A 26,049-nucleotide genomic window follows, 5' to 3' on the forward strand; every position below is an offset into this window, starting at 1 on the left:
TGGGATGTTAGTGCTATTGGTCTGTAGTTCTTTGCTGTTGCTTTACTGCCCCCTTTGTGGAGTGGGGCTATGTCTGTTGTTTTTAGTAACTGTGGGACGACCCCCGTGTCCATGCTCCCTCTCCATAGGATGGAAAAGGCTCGTGATAGGGGCTTCTTGCAGTTCTTGATGAACACAGAGTTCCATGAGTCTGGCCCTGGGGCAGAGTGCATGGGCATGTCATTTATCGCCTGTTCGAAGTCATTTGGCGTCAGGATAACATCGGATAGGCTTGTGTTAATCAAATTTTGTGGCTCTCTCATAAAAAATTCATTTTGATCTTCGACTCTCAGTCTGGTTAGCGGCTTGCTAAAAACTGAGTCATATTGGGACTTGAGTAGCTCACTCATTTTCTTGTTGTCATCTGTGTAGGACCCATCTTGTTTAAGTAGGGGCCCAATACTGGACGTTGTTCTCGATTTTGATTTGGCATAGGAGAAGAAATACTTTGGGTTTCTTTCGATTTCATTTATGGCTTTTAGTTCTTCCCGCGATTCCTGACTCCTAAAGGATTCTTTTAGGTTAAGTTCGATGCTTGCTATTTCTCTGACCAGTGTCTCCCTACGCATTTCAGATATATTGACCTCTTTTAGCCGCTCTGTTATTCTTTTCCGTCGCCTGTAAAGGGAGCGCCTGTCTCTTTCTGTTTTACATCTACTCCTCCTTTTTCTTAGAGGAATAAGCCTTGTGCATACATCGAGTGCTACCGAGTTAATCTGTTCTAGGCATAAGTTGGGGTCTGTGTTGCTTAGTATATCTTCCCAGCTTATATCGGTTAGGACTTGGTTTACTTGGTCCCACTTTATGTTTTTGTTATTGAAGTTGAATTTGGTGAATGCTCCCTCGTGACTAATCTCATTATGTCGGTCTGGGGCTCCGCGCATACATGACTGAACCTCAATTATGTTGTGATCTGAGTATATTGTTTTTGATATGGTGATATTTCTTATCAGATCATCATTGTTAGTGAAGATGAGGTCTAGTGTATTCTCCAGTCTAGTAGGCTCTATTATTTGCTGGTTTAAATTGAATTTTGTGCAGAGATTTAAAAGCTCGCGTGAGTGAGAGTTTTCATCAGAGCTGCCTCCTGGTGTTATTACTGCAACAATATTATTTGCTATATTCCTCCATTTTAGGTGCCTTAAGTTGAAATCCCCCAGGAGCAAGATGTTGGGTGCAGGAGCTGGAAGGTTTTCCAGACAGTGGTCAATTTTTAACAGCTGTTCCTGGAATTGCTGGGATGTTGCATCCAGAGGCTTGTAGACTATCACAATGACTAGGTTTTGGTTCTCGACCTTTACTGCTAAAACTTCCACTACATCATTTGAGGCATTTAGCAGTTCTGTGCAAACAAGTGACTCTGCAATGTACAGGCCAACCCCCCCCCCCTTTTGCCTGTTCACTCTGTCACATCTGTATAGGTTGTAACCTGGGATCCATATTTCGTTGTCCAAGTGATCCTTTATGTGGGTCTCAGTGAAAGCCGCGAACATTGCCTTTGCCTCTGCAAGCAGTCCACGGATGAAAGGTATTTTGTTGTTTGTTGCTGGCTTTAGACCCTGTATATTTGCAAAGAAGAATGTTATCGGACTGGTGGTATTGTTGGTACTGGGGGGGGATTTTTTTTCCGGCATTAGTATCTGTATCTGTTGGTTTGGAGTGGAGGCCATCGACTGTGGTTCCACTCCAGGAATGACTGGATTTGGTGTACGATATCTGCCATTTCCTGCCAGTTTTTTTTCCTTCCTGGCACTAAAAAACCTCTCCCTCTTGAGTGGCTGTGGCTACCCAGGTTTTCCCATGGCCTGGATGTTTTGTATCTTTTTGTCCCCTTTAGATGGTATGCCTGGCAATTTAAGTTATAGCACAGTCTTTCCTGTACTGAAGAGGTACACAGTTCAGGGTGAAAAAGCTTACAGGAAGGGAGTTTGCATTTTCCTGTTGTCATATGGGCATGGCATTTCCTAGGGTGGTCATAGTTGCACGTCCCATCTGTTTTTCCAGATTTCCCATGCCAGCAGATACCGAGTGCATAGTATGTGCACAGGCTTGGTTTCCGTTTGCCTTGGGTTTCTGTGACTGTATTCCCTGTTGGTGCATGTTTCCCTGTCTTACTTCTATCCTCCCTAGCACCAACAATGGAGCTCCCACCATTTGTTTTTGGTAATATATCCTCACTATTGCTAGTGGAGTCCTCTTGTTTGCTATTTCCTGCGGTATTTCTAGTTTGCAATATTGGTTTTATCTTATCTTTGACTACACTTGTTTCCCTACTATGGCTCCTGTCCCCTATGCGATCATTCATATGTATTCCTTCCTGCGTATAATTCCCGACTACCTGGACAAAATCTCCAGCTTCACCATTACTGTCTCCCAGGACAGCATCTCCAGCTTCACCATTACTGTCTCCCAGGACAGCACCTCCAGCTTCACCATTACTGTCTCCCAGGACAGCACTATCAGCCCCCCATTTACTGACTACCAGGACATCATCTCCAGCCTTACAGTTTCTGACTACATGGCCAGTATCAAGGGCAGTACCATTCAGCCCGGACTTTTTATGTTCCCATCTGTTGTAGAAAGCTTCCAGGTTTTCTATGAAAGCAGCTTTGTAAACAAACCAGGCGAATGAAAGTTTTGTAAACAAATCAGGTGTACACACCTGGTTTTGTTTACCTGGAGTTTACCTGGAGAGAGTTCCGGGGGTCAACGCCCCCGCGGCCTGGTCTGTGACCAGGCCTCCTGGTGGATCAGAGCCTGATCAACCAGGCTGTTGCCTTGTGTAAGTTTCATTGTGTGTAAGTTGTCTCTACATTGATATGGTAGAATAAATAAAGAACAACACTCCCATTCTCATGTTACACCATTTTTAGAAGAAATGACGCTCTGAGTGAAGGCAAATAAGTCAGCCTGTCTGACTTTCTTTGGGTTATCCTAGGTACTTTACACATATGCTGCTAAGTATTTATTTATTTATTTATTATTATTTTGACATGATACATAGTTGTACAAAAGAAATACAGTGGTTGAGTGTACATGCCAAAAGCCCCTTGTATGCAGAGCATTGTGGGCAGCTTAAAATTAACTTTAGATTAACTAAGCAATTATATATTCAGTGCTAAAAATACAGTAAATAAATTACAACATGAAGTACAAATGAGTATTTCAAATAAGAGGCTTTATAGTCATACAAATTTGTAGCATATCTGATGAGTTACTGAACATTCAAGAAAATGGAATATTCTATTAGGTAATGTAATTACAAAAAACATAATTTGATAGGGTCACAGGTTATACATTTATGAGAAACAGTTATGCAGTATTTATTTAGTTGTGGGTGAGTAAGAGTCTTGAATTGATAAACAGACAGTGTTTCTTTCATTTATTTATTTATTTATTTATTTAGAAATTTAAGCATACATACAGAGGTCCAAAAAAAAAAAAATACAGGTAAGAGCAGCATGCCAAAGACACTTATATGCATAGCATTACGGGCTGGCTTAAAATTAACTTAAGATTAACTAAGCAATGATGAAATCAGTGATAAGACATTATTGTAAACAGATAACTATAAAGCACAAATGAGTATTACAAAGACAGGTCATATGGTTGCATGCATTGCTGTACATTCAGTAGAATGGAGTATTCTGTTAGGTAGTGTATTTTAAAAAATAACAAAGTTAGATTGGGTCCTAGATTTAATATTTATGTGATATAATTGTGAGTAACATTTTGGATATACAATTTATAAGGTTCAGTTATTCAGTATTTATTTGGTTTTGAGTGAGTAAGTGAACTTTGAGAAGAGACTTGAATTTATAAACAGGTAGTGTTTCTTTTATATTTACAGGTAATGAATTCCAGATTTTAGGGCCTTTTATGTGCATTGAGTTTTTGCATAGCGTGAGATGGACACGAGGAACATCAAAGAGTGATCTGTGCCTTGTGTTATGGTCATGTGTTCTGTTGAGGTTGGCAAGGAGATGTTTGAGGGGAGGGTTAATATCAGAGTTAAGTGTTCTATGTATGTAATAGGTGCAATAATAAGTATGGATGTTTTGTATGGTGAGTAGGTTCAGTGTTTTGAATATTGGTGGAGTGTGTTGCCTGTAGTGGGAATTTGTTATCATTCTAACTGCAGCCTTTTGTTGGGTAATTAGTGGTCTGAGATGGTTAATTGTTGTTGAGCCCCATGCACAAATTCCATAGGTGAGATAGGGGTAAATAAGAGAGTGATAAAGGCCAGGAGGGCTGACTGTGGAACATAGTACCGTATCTTCGATAGTATGCCTACAGTCTTGGAAATTTTCTTAGAAATTTGTTGTACATGTGTATGAAATTTGAGTCTATTATCGAGGAGGATTCCTAAGAATTTTCCCTCTGTTAACTTTGTGATAGGTGATCCGTTTATCGTTATGTTAAGAGGTACATCTGTAGCTCTGTTACCAAACTGAATGAAGTAGGTTTTGTCAATGTTTAGTGTAAGTTTGTTAGCCCTCATCCAGGTAGATATTTTCTGTAATTCGGTGTTTACAGTATTGGCTAGCGTGACTGGACTCGGGTGAGAGAAGACGTATGTAGTGTCATCTGCAAAAAGTGTGGGTTTGAGTAATTGCGAAGCATTTGGTAGGTCATTTATGTATAGGAGAAAGAGAAGAGGGCCAAGGACACTTCCCTGTGGGACACCAACTGTAATTGGTTGTGCGGAAGAGCTTGCCCCATTTGCGTACACATATTGGCTTCTGTTGCTGAGGTAAGACTTGAGGTAGTTGAGGGAGTGCCCTCTAATACCATAGAGTGACAATTTTACGTGGAGCAAGTCATGGTCAACTGTATCAAAAGCTTTATGTAAGTCAATGAAGATCCCCAGTGGGACTTCTTTTTTCTCTATTGCAGTGTATATATGTTCTAGCATGTGTATAATAGCATCATTAGTATTTTTATTAGGCCTGAATCCAAATTGGCAGGGGTTGAGAATGTTTTGGGAGATGAGGTAGGAGTAGATTCGTTTATGAATTAATTTTTCGAAGATTTTTGAGAGAGGGTGTAAATTGGATATTGGCCTATAGTTATTCAACTCTGTTTGGTCTCCTCCTTTATGGATCGGGGTGACCCTTGCTATTTTGAGAACTGTAGGGAAGGTGGAGGATTCAATGGATTTGTTAAAGAGTGTTGCAATGATTGGTGATAGTACTTGTGATGCTTTTTTGTATATAAAGGGTGGTAAGGTATTTAAATCTCCTTCCTTGTTTTTCAGTGCGTTGATAATAAGGGAGACTTCGTATGGGTTAGTCAGAGCTAGGAACAGTGTGTTCGGGTAGTTGCCAGTGACGTAGTCATTTGGTGGGGTATCTGAGCTTGGGATTTTATTGGCAAGGTTTTGACCTATAGTGGAGAAGAAATCATTGAGTCTGTTTGCTGTTTCTGTTGGTGGGAGTTGGGATTCATCTGATTTTGCTAATTTTATTTCGCTATGTCGTGATATCTTTTTTGTTCCCAGAATTTCTGATAGGGTCTTCCAGGTCTTTTTTATATCACCTCGTAAGTTGGATAATCTGTTCTCATAATACAATTTTTTTGCCCTTCTTATCAGGCTGGTTAGGATTGACGAGTAACGTTTTGTTTGGTCTCTGGTTATGTGACCCATTCTGTACTGTTTTTCATATCGGTGTTTTGTATTTATGGATTTGAGAATGCTGGGTGTTAGCCAGGGACTGTTCAGTCTCTTAGCTGTCATCTGTTTAGTTTTTTTAGGGCAGTGCTTGTTATAAAAGTATTGGGTCTTTTTTAGAAAATTATTAAAACATTCGTCAATATCTGTATAGATTTCTAGCTCAGTGTGCCAGTCAATGTTTGTTACTGCTGTTGTGAAGTTATTAATGGCTGCCTCATTGTGAAGTCTGAAGGTGACTTTAGTAGTGTCTTGGGGTATTTTACCAAGAGTTGTTATGAGGAAAGTAGGGTAGTGGTCTGTGGTATTATCTGTAATTATGCCTGATTTTAAAGGGGATATGGTGTTGGTCCAGATGTGGTCAAGTAGGGAAACACTAGTCTCTGTAACTCTTGTAGGTTTTGTTACTGTTGGTAGCAACATGCAGTTACTCATTATGTTTGTGAATTCAGTAACGTGTGGGTCCTTGTCTTGCAGGAGATTTATATTGAAGTCACCTGAGAGTAGTAAGTGATCTTTGTTCATGCATGCATCAGTTATCATACTTCCTAGGTTTTGACTAAATTGGCTAATGTTTGATTGTGGAACTCTGTAGATGTTTATCACTGAGAGGTTTTTGTAGGTATTTGGATTTGAATTTAGCTATTATATATTCCCCATGTTCATCCCTTGTGCAAGTATTAGTGATACATTCTAGTTGGTCTGAGTAGTATATAGCTGTGCCACCCCCTTGTTGATCGGGCCTACAGTTGTGTATGGCTGTGTAACCAGGAATGGCATAGACATCTGTAGTATCAGGCTTTAGCCAGGTTTCAGTTAGTGTAATGATGGACATATTGGCATGCAAGGAATTTAGTAATGCTAGGAGGTCATCATAATGCTTGCTTAAAGATCTGATATTGTAGTTAAAGATAGTTATGTTGTTGTTGGCTCTGAGAAGTGCCTTTGATTGTTCTGCTGTATAGTAATTACAGTAACTGTTTGAATCATTTAAGTCATTAAATAAGAGGTTGGTATCAGGATCAATGCTTGTAATCATAAGATTTGTAGTGAATCTATAGTTAGAATTAAGTAAAAAAATAAAGTAAATATTCTAAAGCTAAAAAAAAATAGCACCTGAATTATTTAACAAATGTAAAAATAATGAGCTAAGGTAGTTTTTTAAAGCTAAAATAAATGAGACAATATAAAAGGGACTAAAATAATTTGTGGTGAACAAATAAAGTGATGATCAAATAATGGAGCTTGGGAATATGATAGTAGGTAGTACTTTAAAGGTAATTCTTTAAAGTTAGAATTATAATATAAAATTATAATATAATAAAATTATAATAAAATTATAATATAAAAATCATATTCACAGGTAATGGGCCTTTTATGCGCATTGCATTTTTCATAGTACGAGATGGACACGAGGAACATCAAAGAGTGATCTGTGCCTTGTGTTATGGTTATGTGTTCTGTTGAGGTTGGTAAGGAGAAGTTTGAGGGGAGGGTTTATATCCGAGTTAAGCGTTCTATGTATGTAATAGGTGCAGTAATAAGTAGGGATGTTTTGTATGGTAAGTTTTGAGTTTTGAATATTGGTGGAGTGTGCTGCCTGCAGAGGGAATTTGTTATCATTCTGACTGCAGCCTTTTGTTGGGTAATTAATGGTCTGAGATGGTTTATTGTTGTTGAGCCCCATGCACAAATTCCATAGATGAGAGAGGGGTAAATGAGTGATATAGGGCCAGGAGGGCTGACTGTGGAACATAGTACCGTATCTTCGATAGTATGCCTACAGTCTTGGAAATTTTCTTGGAAATTTGTTGTACATGTGTTTGAAATTTGAGTCTATTATCGAGGTGGATTCCTAAGGATTTTCCCTCTGTTAGCTTTGTGATAGGCGATTCGTTTATCATTATGTTAAGAGGGACATCTGTGGTTCTGTTTCTAAACTGTATGAAGTAGGTTTTGTTAATATTGAGAGTAAGTTTGTTAATCATCATCCAGGTAGATATTTTCTGTAATTCGGTATTTACAGAACTGGCTAGCATGACTGGGCTTGGGTAAGAGAAGATGTATATAGTGCCATCTGCAAATAGTGTGGGTTTGAGTAGTTGCGATGCATTTGGTAGGTCGTTTATGTTAATGAGAAAGAAAAGAGGGTCAAGGACACTTCCCTGTGGGACACCAACTGTAATTGGTTGTGTAGAAGAGTTTACTCCATTTGTGTACACATATTGGCTTCTCTTGCTAAGGAACGACTTTTGGTAGTTGAGGGAGTGCCCTCTTATACCATAGTGAGACAATTTTATGTGCAGCAAATCATGGTCAACTGTATCAAAAGCTTTACGTAAATCAATGAAGATCCCCAGTCGGACTTCTTTTTTCTCGAGTGCAGTGTATATTTGTTCTAGCAAGTGTATAATAGCATCATTCGTATTTTTAATAGGCCTGAACCCAAACTGACAGGGGTTGAGTATGTTGTGGGAGATGAGGTAGGAATAGATTCGCTTATGAATTAATTTTTCAAAGATTTTAGAGAGAGGGTGTAAATTGGTTATTGGCCTATAGTTATTTAAGTCTGTTTGATCTCCTTTATATATCGGGGTGACCCTCACTATTTTGAGAACTGTGGGGAAGGTAGAGGATTCGATGGATTTGTTAAAGAGTGTTGCAATGATTGGTGACAACACTTGCAAAGCCTTTTTGTATATAAAGGGTGGTAAGGTATTTAAATCTCCTGTCTTGTTTTTTAGTGTGTTGATAATAAGGGAGACTTCTGTTGGGTTAGTCGGAGCTAGGAACAGTGTGTTCAGGTAGTTACCAATGAGGTAGTCATTGGGTGAGGTATTTGGGCTTGGGATTTTATCGGCAAGGTTTTTTTCTATGGTGGAGAAGAAAACGTTGAGTCTGTCTGCTGTTTCAGTTGGTGGGAGTTGGGGTTCTTCTGGTTTTATTAGTTAGATTGCTCTGTTTCCTGATATCTTTTTTGTTCCTAGAATTTCAGAGAGGGTTTTCCAGGTCTTTCTTATATCACCTTTTAAGTTGGATAATCTGTTCTTATAATACAATTTTTTTGCCCTTCTTATCAGGCTGGTTAGGACTGATGAGTAACATTTTGTTTGGTCTCTGGTTATGTGACCCATTCTATACTGTTTTTCATATAGGTGCTTTATATTTATGGATATGAGGATGCTAGGTGTTAGCCAGGGATTGTTCAATCTCTTAGCTGTGATCTGTTCGGTTTTTTAAGGCAGTGCTTGTTATAGAGGTATTGGGTCTTTTTTAGAAAATTATTAATACATTCGTCAGTATCTGCTTAGGTTTCTAGCTCAGTTAGCCAGTCGATGTTTGTCATTGCTGTTAAGTTATTAATGGCTGCCTCATTATGAAGTCTGAAGGTTACTTTAGTAGTGTCTTGGGATAATTTACCTAGATCGGTTATGAGAAAGGTAGGGTAGTGGTCATTGGTATTACCTGTGATTATGCCTGATTTTAAAGGGCATATGGTGTTGGTCCAGATGTGGTCTAATAGGGAAACACTAGTCTCTGTAATTCTTGTAGGTTTTGTCACTGTTGGTAGCAACAAGCAGTTACTCATGGTGTTTGTGAATTCAGTAATGTGTGGGTCCTGGTCTTGCAGGAGATTTATATTGAAGTCACCTGAGAGTAGTAAGTGATCTTTATTCATGCGTGCATCAGTTATCATACTTCCTAGGTTTTCACTATAACGGCTAATGTTTGACTATGGTACTCTGTAGATATTTATGACCGAGAGGTTTTTGTAGGTATTTTTATGATAATCTATGTAACTGTGTTTGTGTATACCTGAATAAACTTACATACAAAAGGAATAATTTTCTACAGTTACCCCCAGTAACACATTTTCTCTTATGCTGGACTAGAAAAAAATGTTTTTCTTGCCGTCACTTGTACAAGTTGTCTGGCTACCACATCTCATATTTATGTTTATTTATTCTACTGTAGGGTGTATTTATCATCTTTATATGCTATGTATCATGTTTATTATATAATTTTGAAAAATATCACAGATGGATTAATGAAAATATGTATATTAACGTAATATACACATTTAATGAGACTCGGTGATTATTATTATCATTACTAATATGGCGTCTTGAGACATAAGACACTCTTATTGATTTTAATGTGTACCTGCACACCAGCACAGTGTGTAAGTTTATTTAGGTACAGGTATACATAAGTATAATTATCAAAGAATATATAAAATATGAAATAACTTTTAAAAGCACTTGAAATTTTGGAGTTTCCAGTCATATTGGAGAGACGTAGTGCTTACGGAGCTCACACAGAATGTAAACAAACTGGGTGGGGTGCAGTGACCATATCAGAAAGTCAGGTGGGGGGAGCCGTATAGAGAGTTTTGGTCATAATTTGAAATGGCTGTATTAGTGGAACGCCATAAAGCGGGGCCCTACTGGAGATCCATTTGTGACTTGATAAAGCCCACTGTGTGGGTGAAACATAGTCAATGAAGGATCACATTATACTGCACTTGTGTTTATTTTTTTCCAGACCCATTATCTCATTTGTAGGCCTACCAGACCTCTCCTGCTAAATTTAGGCATAGATCTACACCAGGGACCCTGGCATCAATGATGTAGTACAACGTGGCAGCCATTATAAGGGTCAAATGAGCCAGAACATAATAAACAAAGCTTTCTGATGATTACCTTACCAATGAGCAATCACCAGAGAATTAATAATAATAATAATAATAATAATAATAATAATAATAATAATAATAATATTAATAATAATAATAATAAAAATAATTATAATATAATTATCTTTATTTCTACAAGTGCACGTAAAACATATATAGACCATAACTGATATCAGTGACACATTGTATAAAAAGCCCCTTGGCTCACCCCTTGTTTCGCACAGCATTTCAGACAAATTAGGTTACTTTTCATCTCCAGGATGTGACCCACACCAGTCGACTAACACCCAGGTACCTATTTACTGCTAGGTGAACAGGAAGAACAGGTGTCTTATTTTTATTTTATATTATCACACTGGCCGATTCCCACCAAGGCAGGGTGGCCCAAAAAAGAAAAACTTTCACCATCATTCACTCCATCACTGTCTTGCCAGAAGGGTGCTTTACACTACAGTTTTTAAACTGCAACATTAACACCCCTCCTTCAGAGTGCAGGCACTGTACTTCCCATCTCCAGGACTCAAGTCCGGCCTGCCGGTTTCCCTGAACCCCTTCATAAATGTTACTTTGCTCACACTCCAACAGCACGTCAAGTATTAAAAACCATTTGTCTCCATTCACTCCTATTAAACACGCTCACGCATGCCTGCTGGAAGTCCAAGCCCCTCGCACACAAAACCTACTTTACCCCCTCCCTCCAACCTTTCCTAGGCCGACCCCTACCCCGCCTTCCTTCCACTACAGACTGATACACTCTTGAAGTTATTCTGTTTCGCTCCATTCTCTCTACATGTCCGAACCACCTCAACAACCCTTCCTCAGCCCTCTGGACAACAGTTTTGGTAATCCCGCACCTCCTCCTAACTTCCAAACTACGAATTCTCTGCATTAAATTCACACCACACATTGCTCTCAGACATGACATCTCCACTGCCTCCACCTTCTCCTCGCTGCAACATTCATCACCCATGCTTCACACCCATATAAGAGCGTTGGTAAAACTATACTCTCATACATTCCCCTCTTTGCCTCCAAGGACATAGTTCTTTGTCTCCACAGACTCCTAAGTGCACCACTCACCCTTTTCCCCTCATCAACTCTATGATTCACCTCATCTTTCATAGACCCATCCGCTGACACGTCCACTCCCAAATATCTGAATACATTCACCTCCTCCATACTCTCTCCCTCCAATCTGATATCCAATCTTTCATCACCTAATCTTTTTGTTATCCTCATAACCTTACTCTTTCCTGTATTCACTTACAATTTTCTTCTTTTGCACACCCTACCAAATTCATCCACCAATCTCTGCAACTTCTCTTCAGAATCTCCCAAGAGCACAGTGCCATCAGCAAAGAGCAACTGTGACAACTCCCACTTTATGTGTGATTCTTTATCTTTTAACTCCACGCCTCTTGCCAAGACCCTCGCATTTACTTCTCTTACAACCCCATCTATAAATATATTAAACAACCACAGTGACATCACACATCCTTGTCTAAGGCCTACTTTAACTGGGAAATAATTTCCCTCTTTACTACATACTCTAACTTGAGCCTCACTATCCTCGTAAAAACTCTTCACTGCTTTCAGTAACCTACCTCCTACACCATACACCTGCAACATCTGCCACATTGCCCCCCTATCCACCCTGTCATACGCCTTTTCCAAATCCATAAATGCCACAAAGACCTCTTTAGCCTTATCTAAATACTGTTCACTTATATGTTTCACTGTAAACACCTGGTCCACATACCCCCTACCTTTCCTAAAGCCTCCTTGTTCATCTGCTATCCTATTCTCCGTCTTACTCTTAATTCTTTCAATAATAACTCTACCATACACTTTGCCAGGTATACTCAACAGACTTATCCCCCTATAATTTTTGCACTCTCTTTTATCCCCTTTGCCTTATACAAAGGAACTATGCATGCTCTCTGCCAATCCCTAGGTACCTTACCCTCTTCCATACATTTATTAAATAATTGCACCAACCACTCCAAAACTATATCCCCACCTGCTTTTAACATTTCTATCTTCATCCCATCAATCCCGGCTGCCTTACCCCCTTTCATTTTACCTACTGCCTCACGAACTTCCCCCACACTCACAACTGGCTCTTCCTCACTCCTACAAGATGTTGTTCCTCCTTGCCCTATACACGAAATCACAGCTTCCCTATCTTCATCAACATTTAACAATTCCTCAAAATATTCCCTCCATCTTCCCAATACCTCTAACTCTCCATTTAATAACTCTCCTCTCCTATTTTTAACTGACAAATCCATTTGTTCTCTAGGCTTTCTTAACTTGTTAATCTCACTCCAAAACTTTTTCTTATTTTCAACAAAATTTGTTGATAACATCTCACCCACTCTCTCATTTGCTCTCTTTTTACATTGCTTCACCACTCTCTTAACCTCTCTCTTTTTCTCCATATACTCTTCCCTACTTGCATCACTTCTACTTTGTAAAAACTTCTCATATGCTAACTTTTTCTCCCTTACTACTCTCTTTACATCATCATTCCACCAATCGCTCCTCTTCCCTCCCGCACCCACTTTCCTGTAACCACAAACTTCTGCTGAACACTCTAACACTACATTTTTAAACCTACCCCATACCTCTTTGACCCCATTGCCTATGCTCTCATTAGCCCATCTATCCTCCAATAGCTGTTTATATCTTACCCTAACTGCCTCCTCTTTTAGTTTATAAACCTTCACCTCTCTCTTCCCTGATGCTTCTATTCTCCTAGTATCCCATCTACCTTTTACTCTCAGTGTAGCTACAACTAGAAAGTGATCTGACATATCTGTGGCCCCTCTATAAACATGTACATCCTGAAGTCTACTCAACAGTCTTTTATCTTCCAATATATAATCCAACAAACTACTGTCATTTCGCCCTACATCATATCTTGTATACTTATTTATCCTCTTTTTCTTAAAATATGTATTACCTATAACTAAACCCCTTTCTATACAAAGTTCAATCAAAGGGCTCCCATTATCATTTACACCTGGCACCCCAAACTTACCTACCACACCCTCTCTAAAAGTTTCTCCTACTTTAGCATTCAGGTCCCCTACCACAATTACTCTCTCACTTGGTTCAAAGGCTCCTATACATTCACTTAACATCTCCCAAAATCTCTCTCTCTCCTCTGCATTCCTCTCTTCTCCAGGTGCATACACGCTTATTATGACCCACTTCTCGCATCCAACCTTTACTTTAATCCACATAATTCTTGAATTTACACATTCATATTCTCTTTTCTCCTTCCATAACTGATCATTCAACATTACTGCTACCCCTTCCTTTGCTCTAACTCTCTCAGATACTCCAGATTTAATCCCATTTATTTCCCCCCACCAAAACTCCCCTACCCCCTTCAGCCTTGTTTCGCTTAGGGCCAGGACATTCAACTTCTTTTCATTCATAACAGGTGTCTTATGTTTCCACCTATACCAGGAATTGAACCATGGACCTGATCGCACCTGCTGCAGCTAAACCTCCATAAACAAGCGACAACATCTGAACATAAAAGAATTATCCTTACTGTCATCATTAGGGTGTGAGTAATAGTTGAATGTGTTCTGTGGTCAAGCAGTGGTACTGGACGTGGCGTGCTTGTGTTTGGTGGTCAAGCAGGGCTGCTGAACGTGACGTTGCTTGTGTTCAGTGGTCAAGCAGTGGTACTAAACTTGCCATTCCTTCTGTTGGTGATTAGTTGCATTATACTTCATACATAAACAATATTAATACATTTTCTCCAATAAAATTTTCTTTTACTTTCAAATATAGTGACCTCCTCGCTCTCAAAATAGAAAATAAACTCAATAGTCTACACACAGATAACTAACAGTCACACTAAAGTTAGAAAAAACACAAGTGTATGCTGTATATTAAAGCAAATCATCGAACGCATCTAGTACACAACAGTTTAATATTCACAATCTACAGTAGCCCATTGAATGCCACAGGTTCCTTTACTATGTTTTCTCAATTACACTACTACAAAATTATGGCATATTTTCAACTAACATTTTGTAAAATTCAACTAACACGATTCCACTTCTGGCTGGGGAAAAAACTGCATTACCATGAGAAGGACCACAGGATTTTCCCCTCTGTCTAATGGGCTCTAGTAGACTGAATGTGGGTCAGGCCATTGACTTTGCAGGGGAAACCTAGCTTCTTTCCTTGCCACTCCAACGAGGTGCTCCATACATACACATCCTGTATCCTGTACGATTCCCAGATGAGTGTTTGTGAATCGGGTTTTGATCATTTCATTACTATAACTTGCATTTACCAAGCATCCACAGCACCCAAGATGTATGTGAGTGATGCTGGAAGTGGCAAGAAAAAATTTAAGCATTTAAGTCTTGGAGTTATGAGGAAAATAAAGATATTAGACAAGCTTAAAATTGTGGTGGACATGGCAAGAACTTATGGCCTTAATGACGCATCAGCTGATACAATTAAAAAGAGTGAGGCAAATAAACAGGCTTCAGGGAATAACCCAGGTTGTCATTTTCTGAAAAGAATGACACATAGGTCAAAACTACTGGAATAAACTGACTGACTTGACTGACTAACTTACTGACTTGAATGACTTATAGACTTGACTCACTGACTTATTCCCTCTCTCTCCACTCTGTTCAGAATTAATGATAAATACCAACAAGCACAATATAAGGCAAGAAATATTATTTCTGTAACATTTGAAGACTTAAGCAATGCATTAACCCTTTCAGGGGTCCAGACTCTTGATCTGAAACTTGTCCACAGGGTCTAAGAATTTTCAATTATTTTATATTTTTTCTTATCAAATGGTAGAGAATCTTTTTCTGAAGATAATAAAACAAAAAGTACAAAATTTAATCAAAGTGACGAAACTACACAAATTTTGCTGCATCAGTGGTATTTATGCACTGGTGATTTTGCCCACTTTGACTTCTATTTTAGGCCAATTACATTGCTCCAGTAATAAAATTCCTAGCTATTTCGTTAGTATGCCTTCTATTTTATCAAATGAGCACAAGAAACTGCCCAATCAACTATTTCAATTACCCAATAAAGTGACCAGAAATTGGTAACAGCCAATTTTACACAAAGTTCAAAATATTCCAATTTCAAAATAACAGTATATAATAATAATAGAAATAATATTGTTTGTTTTTTGCAAATTTGGCGACCCTGAGAGTGTGTAGGGGAGATTTGTCCTCTAGCGGACACGTACAGTAGGGCCGTATAGCGAGTTTTGGTCATAATTTGAAATGACCATATTAGTGGAACGCCGTAAAGCGAAATGCCAAAAAGCGGGGCCCTACTGTATCTTATTTCAAGATAATACATGTTTGAACAAAGGAATATAATAGTTGGGTGTACAATAGGGTCCAGAATACACAATGCAGGCATTTCTAGCACTAAAATAACATTTCCTATATTCATTAAATATGTTTCCAAGTTTTACATATGAATTTTATTTTGAGTTTTTTAGTCATACAAAGAATTTTTATTCACACCAAAAAAATAGAAGAGTTACTGTTACAGTAGACAGTCATTTAACACGGTAGGTACATTCCTGAAAATGGCGTGTTAGGTATAACTGTGTTAGATGAATTGAAGAACTTATGGGAAAAATAGGGTTACGTTCCTAGGAGTCCCAAAAAAGCCAAATAACTTTTTTTTAGGCCTCCACATCTTACAAAAATAAGAGTGAATATTTAATTGCAGTTCACTGTTGTGATGTATTATGCTGTTTTTACTGGTTAAGACTAAAATGCAACAGAAATAATAACATTTCTTACCTTAAATTGTGGGTGCTGGTATTTGTGGATAATTGTGAAGAGAGTGGAGAGTTATGCCTTGGCCTTACTGGGTTGAGGTGGATGGTAGAGGTCCTGGTACTGATGGTTGTACTGGAGTGTCTAACTTTAAGTCATTCAGTCAGTCAGTCAAGCCAGTAAGTCATTCAGTCAAGTCAGAAAGTCATTCAGTCAAGTAAGTCATTCAGTCAAGTCAGTAAGTCATTCAGTCAAGTCAGTAAGTCATTCAACCAAGTCAGTAAATCATTCAGTCAGTCAAGTCGTTCAATTTCTGTCAGCTTCACACCTCCATATCTCGGTAAATATTGATGAGAAAATATTTTTTGCCTATAAAGTTTAGAAAAAAAAAAACATCTTTTCATAAGAAAAAATAATTTTTCTTTTTTCGAATATTTTTCGACCCTGAGAACAAGCCTGGGAGAGGGCCTGTCAACCCTGAAAGGATTAATGACTATTTTTGTCAGTTTTTACACAGGAAGACATAAATGAGATTCCAGAAATAAACAATTATTCAGTTCCTGATGAATTCAATTTAACTAATATTACTGTCATGAGGGACATGGTTATCAAACAGACAAACTGAAACAAAATAAGTCCCAAGGACCCGACAAATTGTTTTCCAAGGTACTTAGGCATTGCTGATATGTATGCCTAACCATATGTATCAGCAATGCCTAAGCATACGTAATAAGGCAAACAGATTACTGGGATTCATATCAAGAAGTGTAAGCAACAGAAGTTCGGAGGTTATATTACAGCTTTATACATCATTAGTAAGGCCTCACCTAGATTACGCAGCTCAGTTCTGGTCTCCATGTTACAGAATGGACGTAAATTCTTTAGAAAACATTCAGCGCAGAATGACTAAATTAATATGTAGCATTAGATATCTTCCGTATGAAGAAAGATTGAAGACCCTTAAATTACATTCACTTGTTAGATGAAGCATGAGGGGAGACATGATAGAAGTAAGTGGAATATGGGTATTAATAAAGAGGATATTAGTAAGGTCTTGAGGATCTCTCTCCAAGAGAGAACCCACAATAATGGAGTCAAATTAGACAAGTTTAGATTTAGAAAGGATATAGGAAAGTATTGGTTTGGAAACCCTACTAGGCAGGCATACCAGCCTGCCTAGTAGGGTTATTGAGGCTAAAACCTTGGGTAGTTTCAAATTTAGGTTGGATAAATACATGAATGAGAAGGGTTAGATTTGAGTGGGACTTGCACGTGAGTTAGTAGCATTATCAAAGGTTATTGCTTGGGTAGAATTGAAAATTGGGTGGGGCAAATATTTTGTTAGTGGGATGGATTGTGAAGGACCTGCCTAGTATGGGCCAGCCAGCCTGCTGCAGTGTCCCTCCTTATGTTCTTATATATAGAGCTGTAAAATAACTTTTGGACTTCAGTTACTTATACTTCTTGAAATAAATCCTAGTAATCTGTTAGCCTTATTCCACATAATTAGGCACTGCTATCTTGGCTTTAGATTTCTGTTCACCACGACTCCCAAGTCTTTTTCACATTCTGTATCATCAAATTCTACTTCACCTAGTTTATAGCTTCGAGTGTCATTTTCATTAACAATGACTAGTACCTTACACTTATTCACACTGAACTTCATCTGCCATTTTTCAGACCAAGACATTAATTTGTCCAAATCCTCCTGGAGTTCATTGGAATCCTCCTCAGAATGAATCATATGGCCTATCTTTGTATCATCAGCAAATTTGCTCATGTCACTTGTAATCTCTTCATCAAGGTCATAAATGTAAATTATGAACAAGAGAGGGCCTAAAACTGATCCTTGTGGAATGCCACTAGTGACTAATCCCCATTAAGATTTGACACCATTAATGGAAACTCTCAGCTTTCTATTGGTAAGCCATGCCTCTATCTATGCTAGAACTTTACCTCCTACACAATGAGCTGCCACTTTTCTTAAGAGTCTCCTGTGAGGTATTCTATCGAAGGCTTTACTAAAATCCAAATAAGCAATATCATATTCCTTCTCACTGTCAACTGCCTCAAATGTTCTATTGAAGAACGTCAGTAAGTTTGTCAGGCAGGAACGACCTCTCGTGAACCCATGCTGAGATTCATTAATCAAATTATGCTCCTCAAGGTGACTTCTAATAATGTCAGGTATAACTGATTCTAATAATATGCCTACTATAGACATTAGGCTTATTGGACAGTAATTTGAAGGAATGAACTTATCCCCTGATTTGAATATGGGAACCACATTAGTCATCTTCCACTTCTCAGGCACAACACCAGTAAGGATGGACGCATTAATCACACTCGTTAAAGGCTGACTAAGTTCCATTTAACATTCTTTAAGTACTTTGGAAAACAACTCGTCGGGTCCCAGGGACTTATTTTGCTTCAGTTTGTCTATCTGTTTGATAACCATGTCCCTTGTGACAGTAATATTAGTTAAATTGAATTCATCAGGAACTGAATACAGTGGACCCCCGCATAACGATCACCTCCGAATGCGACCAATTATGTAAGTGTATTTATGTAAGTGCGTTTGTACATGTATGTTTGGGGGTCTGAAATGGAGTAATCTACTTCACAATATTCCTTATGGGAACAAATTCGGTCAGTACTGGCACCTGAACATACTTCTGGAGTGAAAAAATATCGTTAACCGGGGGTCCACTGTACAGTGGACCCCCGCATACCGTTGGCATCACATAACGTTTAATCCGCATACCGATACATTTTATCGCTAAAATTTTGCCTCGCATACCGCTTAAAAACCCGCTCACCGCTGTTCGTCCGAGACGCGTCCAATGTGCGCCTTAGCCAGCCTCACATGTTCCGCCGGTGGCATTGTTTACCAGCCAGCCTCCGCGGTAGCATCCAAGCATACAATCGTAACATTTCGGATTATTACAGTGTTTTTGGTGATTTTATCTGGAAAATAAGTGACCATGGGCCCCAAGAAAGCTTCTAGTGCCAACCCTATGGCAATAAGGGTGAGAATTACTATAGAGATGAAGAAAAAGATCATTGATAAGTATGAAAGTGGAGTGCGTGTCTCCGAGCTGGCCAGGTTGTATAATAAACCCCAATCAACCATCGCTACTATTGGTGGTACAGCTGCTGCTGCTGCACTGTCAGCTGCTGCTGCTGCTGTAGCATCGTCTGCTGCTGCTGTAGCATCGTCTGCTGCTGCTGTAGCACTGTCAGCTGCTGCTGCTGCTGTAGCATCGTCTGCTGCTGCTGCTGCTGTAGCATCGTCTGCTGCTGCTGTAGCATCGTCTGCTGCTGCTGTAGCATCGTCTGCTGCTGCTGTAGCATCGTCTGCTGCTGCTGTAGCACTGTTGTTGGTGTGGCTTATTGAGAATATACCAAGAAACAATTAACCCCAGAGGATTTGCCACCCAGGATAACCCAAAAAAGTCAGTGTCATCGAAGACTGTCTAACTTATTTCCATTGGGGTCCTTAATCTTGTCTCCCAGGATGCAACCCACACCAGTCGACTAAGACCCAGGTGAACAGGGAAAAATGCCTGGAACTAGTGCTCATATTGGTGAATTTAAAGCCAGCAAAGGTTGGTTTGAGAGATTTAAGAATCGTAGTGACATACACAGTGTGATAAGGCATGTTCTGGAAGAAAATACCAAACAGGACCTACAGTACTCAGGAGGAAAAGGCACTCCCAGGACACAGTGTCTCATCAGTCATTGCTGCATCTTCAATAAAGGTAAGTGTCATTTATTCTTCATTTAGTAGACTAGTACATGCACAATATATACTGTGCATGTACTACTCTACTATTGTGCATGTATCCTTCTCTTTGTGTGTAGGAAAATGTATATTTCACGTGGTAAAATGTTTTTTTCATACTTTTGGGTGTCTTGCACGGATTAATTTGATTTCCATTATTTCTTATGGGGAAAATTCATTCACATACCGATTATTTCGCATACCAATGAGCCCTCTTGCACGGATTAAAATCGGTATGCGGGGGTCCACTGTAATTGTTTATTTCCGGAATCTCATTTATGTCTTCCTGTGTAAAAACTGACAAAAAAAAAATAGTCATTAACCCTTTCAGGGTTGACAGGCCCTCTCCCAGACTTGTTCTAAGGGTCGAAAAATATTAAAAAACAAAAACAAAAAAAAATTATTTTTTTATGAAAAGATAGTTTTTTCTAAACTTTATAAGCTAAAAAAAAAAAATTCCCATCAATACTTATTTAGATATGGGCGGTTTTACTGGCCACTTGACATACATGACACTTCTACATACTTTGCTATGGTGTCATACATTTTTGGCCAAAAAAAAATACCTCTTGATTTTTCCCGAAGTCTTTTTAATGCCCAGGTGCCCACCTTGGGTACTGCCATGAGCAAATTCAAGAACTAGGTCACAGATTGCTTTAGTCAACACAATTAGGTCTCTGTGTAAATTCAATCTCTTGATGACCACTTTCTTTTTCAGGATACCTGAACAAAATAACAGTTTTCTTTTACTTTAATCAGTTCCTCGGGTACCGCTGTTCTTCTACAAATTTCTAACTCAGGTTCATCCATTTGTGCCTGGATCAAGTCCTCTTTTTCCCAACTTCTGGCCTGAGGAGAATTTATATTAGGTTTCGTGATAGGATACGACTTGGAGGTGTCAGGTCGATTCATATCACTAAATAATAATCCTATCCCCATATCATCATTTCTATTGGGTGAAGGGGTAACCCTCTCTGAACGAGACATCACCCGTGTTATCACATTAAGAGGGAATAAGGACGTTCTTTGCTTGGAAACTTCTAGAGCATAATTATCGTCTAAAGTGTTAAGGAACACTATGGGTTCGGCACATATCCCTTTATGAAATATATCATTTCCTATTAATAAATCTACATCATCAATGGGAAAGGGCCCTGGAGATAATCCCACTGTGATCCATCAGTTATAATAAGAAGTTTTCAAAAAGATTCTACACAAAGGAGCTTTGATTAGAGCGCCTCCATAGGCTTCTAACAGAACTTCCAACTGGGGAACATCATTCTCACTTGTAGGTAACACTCCCTTTCTTAGTAACGTGATGTAAGAACCCGTGTTCCGAAATGTATTAATGTCCACTAACCTTTTCGGATTTAACCCAACTTGTCCTTTTGAATAATAAGGAGCCATTGCCTTCTTCATGAGATTCGCCGGTGTTCTGATATCTAGTCATCGGCGCAGGTGATTCTCGGAAGGAGTAGAAGTCAACCTAGCCTCGCTAGATTTTTGGCTATCACCAGGCGAGTAATCATTTGAGTGGGATATGCTCTTCCATAGTCCTTCTTGTCTTTATTCCTCTTAAAACACTGGTTCTGCAGATACCCTATCTTCTTACAATATTGACAGTATGGATCTTGGTTCCATCTACTAGTAGCTTTTGGAGTTTCATCCCTGCCCTGACTTGGTAATTTTTCCCCCATGAAGGATTGAGACTTTCTCACCAAGGGGAAGGTCAGAGTATTCTTCCTCCGATCATCTGGTTTTCGTTGGGGAGGCATCGACTTACTCAGAATCTTGGAATAGGTAAAACGTAACATTACATCATAACGATCGGCTAGAGAGGCTGTTTCGGTCAACGTAGAAGTAGAATGTCCGATTAGGTAAGAGTGTAGCCTCTCTGATACATGGTTGAAGAAGTCTTCATGCAAGATCATATGAGTCAGATCCTCCACCATAGTACACTGAACGGCCCTCCTCCATCTGTAGAATGCCGATTCATGGGGTTGTCATGTTAAACTCCAGAAAATTTTCTGATAAGTAGCTGGCAACAATTCATGTGTGTCTAACACGGTTTTTTTTCATGATGTCATAATTGGAATACAGCCGTACAGTTTTGAGCTTTCCCTGTAAGGACTGTATGTAACAAGGCGGCCCAATGTTCCTTGGGCCAATTCAATTCAATTCAATTCAAAGTTTATTCTCTATAAGGATTACAATGCTGAGTTTACAGAATTTGGTTATTGTCTGGTTTACATGTAGTAAAATAATAATTACAGAGTGTACCACTAGAACACCTAGCATGGCTAGGCATTTCAGGCAGACTTAGATTAATTCTTAAACTTAAAATATTACAAATTATGTGGTAAGTTGGTATTATGGCAAAGTGACTAAATACTAGTTTGTGAGTTTAGCAATGTGAATGCTTTTGTTTTGGCACAATACATAGTTTCAGTATTGGAGTATCACAGGCCAACTTATGACTAGTTAGGATTCATTATTTTAAGATTGAGATTGATATTTCTGTTTATGGTCAAATGGGTGAGTGAAAGTGTGAACCACCAGGTGGTATTCGTGTAATTAGTTGACGGGGTGTATCAGGGAGATAAGATGTTTTCTAATGGTAGTTTTGAAGGTGATGAATGTGTCTGCAGTTCTAGAGTTTTCAGGTAGGGTGTTCCAGATTTTAGGGCCTTTGACATACATTGAATTTTTGTAAAGGTTTAGTCGGACATGGGGAATGTCATAGAGATGTTTGTGTCTGGTGTTATGCCTGTGGGTTCTGTCACAACTATCAAGAAAGCATTTTAGGTCAAGGTTAATACTGGAATTTAAGGTCCTGTAGATGTAGATTGCACAGTAGTAAGTGTGGATGTACCGAACAGGGAGTAAGTTTAGATCTATGAAGAGTGCATCATGCCAGACATAATGAGGGCAAATTCCTAGGCCTATACCTCGACAACAACCTGAATTTCAGCACCCATATCCAACACATAACCAAAAAAGTATCCAAAACGGTTGGGATCCTCTCCATGATATGATACTACGTGCTGCAAAATGCCCTTCTCACACTATACCACCCACTTATTTATCCATACCTCACCTATGCTATTTGTGCTTGGGGATCAACTGCAGCAACACACCTAAAGCCAATAATAACCCAACAAAAAGCCGCAGTAAGAATAATCACTAAATCCCATCCATGGCATCATGTGTGCTTGGTTTTTGAATGCTTCGAAGAAAGAGTCGGGGCTAGTATCACTAAACTTGGAAACCAAATGAGTAGCGCGGTGTAGGTCAAAGTCTCAGTAGTAGTAACCAGTTACCAGTAACCAGTGTACCGTTGACTCAACGACCAACCGTCTCTGCCTGAGTCACTATCTGAACTCATATTGCGCTGACCTGGCATTATTCAAAGACCCTCTATGGGTACGTGGGCGGCCAGCCAGTCAGTCAGTGTTAGGAGTGTGAGCAAGGAGGCAGGCCACGGCTGTAAGGGCGCAACCCACCTTATCTGTAATTATATGCACTACCAGCCTACGTAAGTATTTCTTACCTAATCCACGTGTCGAACTCCCACATGATAAAAGTGGTCAGGAATACATTTACCTCGACTGCCTAATTTTTCTCGTAATAGCTGTCTCTCATAACAAATTGGCTCTCTTTCGAAATCCTCCTGATTCAACTTTCGTTGTAGTTCAAGCTGGTTAGCTTGAAGATGGAGAATGCACTCTATCAATTTGCATTGTTCTGAGGATAGTGTTTCAAGGAAGGATTTTGTCGGTCGTGGATTGCTGTTTGTAGGTCCGGGTTGGTCGGATTCAGTCAAACTGGAGAACATCGTAAGGGCTGGAGATATAGGGTCGGCTATAAGTGCCACCTCGATCTCTTCCTGACTAACTCTTGGTATCTCCTCTGGAGGTAGCGCCGTATCGGATTCCCTTCCTTTCTGAGGTGTGCTACATAACTGGGAAATCAGGCTATCAGTTTCCTCCATTTTGTCCACAGATTCGTCCTGATCATCGGGAAACAATAAGTTTTGTATGATGGAGCGCGCAGTGTTTGCAGAATAATGTCTCTCGTATGGTACCCCTAAAACTCGAGCGATTTGCCAATATGTTTGTAATTTCAATGTGGCCAGTCTCTGAGTAGCAGTGTCTTCAAATGAGGATTTTAACTCTTCCATAGTAGTTTATAATAGGTCAATAACAAGTGCCCATATGCTGCAGCAGTTATTCAGTTGATGTGCACCTCAGGAGATGTGCCTGGTGTTATACACACACCAAGATCCTTTTCCTTGAGTGAGGTTTGTAGGCTCTGGCCCCCTATACTGTACTCCATCTGTGGTCTTCTTTGCCCTTCCCCAATCTTCATGACTTTGCACATGGTGGGGTTGAACTCCAGGAGCCAGTTGCTGGACCAGGCCTGCAGCCAGTCCAGATCCCTCTGTAGTTCTACCTGGGCCTCATCTAATTGAATTCTTCTCATCAACTTCACATCAACTGCAAACAGGGACACTTGAGATTATATTCCTTCTGTCATGTTGTTCACAAATAACCAGAAACAGCACTGGTCCTAGGACTGATCCCTGTGGCACCCCACTCGTTACATGTGCCCACTCTGACACCTCGTCATGTACCACGACTCGTTGTTGTCTTCCTGACAGGTATTCCCTGATCCATTGTAGTGCCTTCCCTGTTATCCCTGCCTGGTTCTCCAGCTTCCATACTAATCTCTTGTGAGGAACTGTGTCAAATGCCTTCTTACAGTCCAAAAAAATGCAATCTACCCATCCCTCTCTCTCTTGTCTTACTGCCATCACCCTGTCATAAAACTCCAGTAGGTTTGTGATGCAGGATTTCCCATCCCTGAAACCATATTGGCTGTCGTTGATTAGGTCATTCTGTTCTAGGTGCTCCACTACTCATCTCCTGATAATTTTCTCCATGACCTTGCATGTATACACATCAGTGACACTGGTCTATAGATTAATACTTTGTGTCCATCTCCTTTTTTAAAAATTGGGAATACATTTGCTGTTTAACAAACTTCCAGAAGTTGTCCTGTTTCGATACATGTGTTGAAGATATCTATTAGTGGTATAAAAAGTGCCTCTGCTCCCTCTATCACCTTTGAGGTATCTAGCTCACTTAACAGCCTCTTCACTTCTTCCTTGGTTGTATGTACTGTGTCCAACACTTGATGGTGTACCTCACCTCTCTGCCTTTCTGTAGGCCCTTCTGTCTTCTCTGTGAACACTTCTTTGAATCTGATGATGAGCTCCTCACATACTTTGCGGTCGTTTTTTGTGACCTCCCCTCCTTCCTTCCTCAGCCTGATTACCTGGTCCTTGACTGTTGTTTTCCTCCTGATGTGGCTGTACAACAGCTTTGGGTCAGACTTGGCTTTTGCTGCTATGTCATTCTCATATTGCCTTTGGGCCTCCCATCTTACCTGTGCATATTCATTTCTGGCTCTAGAACTGATCTCCTTATTCTTTTGGGTATTTTGCCTTCTATACTTCTTCCATTTTTCTAGCACACTTGGTTTCTGGCCTCCCTGCACCTTTGGGTGAACTACAGGCTCATCCTGGCACTCTTTGTGAAGTGATTCAATTTTTTTTTATTGTGTATTCTTTCAGCGTTGTATTCTCCAGTAATTGTCATTGTATTTCATGCAGTGATATTCACCCCAGTATACTAAATTATCCATTTATTTCTATGTGTGTCTTTTTTTTCGTATGCCAGCAGTGTCTCATTCCTCTAATTTTTTCGCAGACTGTGTACCATTATTTTTGCAAGCAAATTTTTGTCGTATCAGTCACAGCAAGATTTTGTTGTATTGTCGTATCAGTCACAGCAGGATTTTGTTGTAAGAATATATTATAATAATGAAGTGTGCCCTGCCACTGTAAGTGTTAACCTACCCATTTTGTTCCTTTGTTTTATTTTATTCATATTTTTATATTTCTTTGAACAAATTCACTCTTGATGAAATTTTAATTACTTTTAACGTAAAGTGTTTTCTTTACTCTGCTTGAGTAAATTGTTTTGTCTAATTTACAATT

At 39.4% G+C, this 26,049-nt stretch overlaps 1 protein-coding gene across 12 annotated transcripts in view; it reads right to left on the bottom strand.

The window, feature by feature from the left end:
• The window catches only part of LOC128694512 (E3 ubiquitin-protein ligase TRIM13-like), a 221,962-nt gene that overhangs the window by 147,605 nt on the left and 48,308 nt on the right, over window positions 1-26,049 (bottom strand). For 6 of the 12 annotated variants that reach the window (XM_070098011.1, XM_070098017.1, XM_070098022.1 and 3 more), the window contains one exon: window positions 13,972-14,128. In XM_070098011.1, the coding sequence (XP_069954112.1) occupies window positions 13,972-13,980 (9 nt within the window). In that variant the 5' untranslated portion in view covers window positions 13,981-14,128. Of the gene's footprint in view, window positions 1-13,971; window positions 14,129-14,477; window positions 14,632-26,049 lie in introns of those variants that run through there. The other 6 variants (XM_070098019.1, XM_070098015.1, XM_070098020.1 and 3 more) reach the window with 5 other exon arrangements.

This window comes from Cherax quadricarinatus, chromosome 60, assembly GCF_038502225.1.
Source record: "Cherax quadricarinatus isolate ZL_2023a chromosome 60, ASM3850222v1, whole genome shotgun sequence".
NCBI lineage: Eukaryota > Metazoa > Arthropoda > Malacostraca > Decapoda > Parastacidae > Cherax > Cherax quadricarinatus.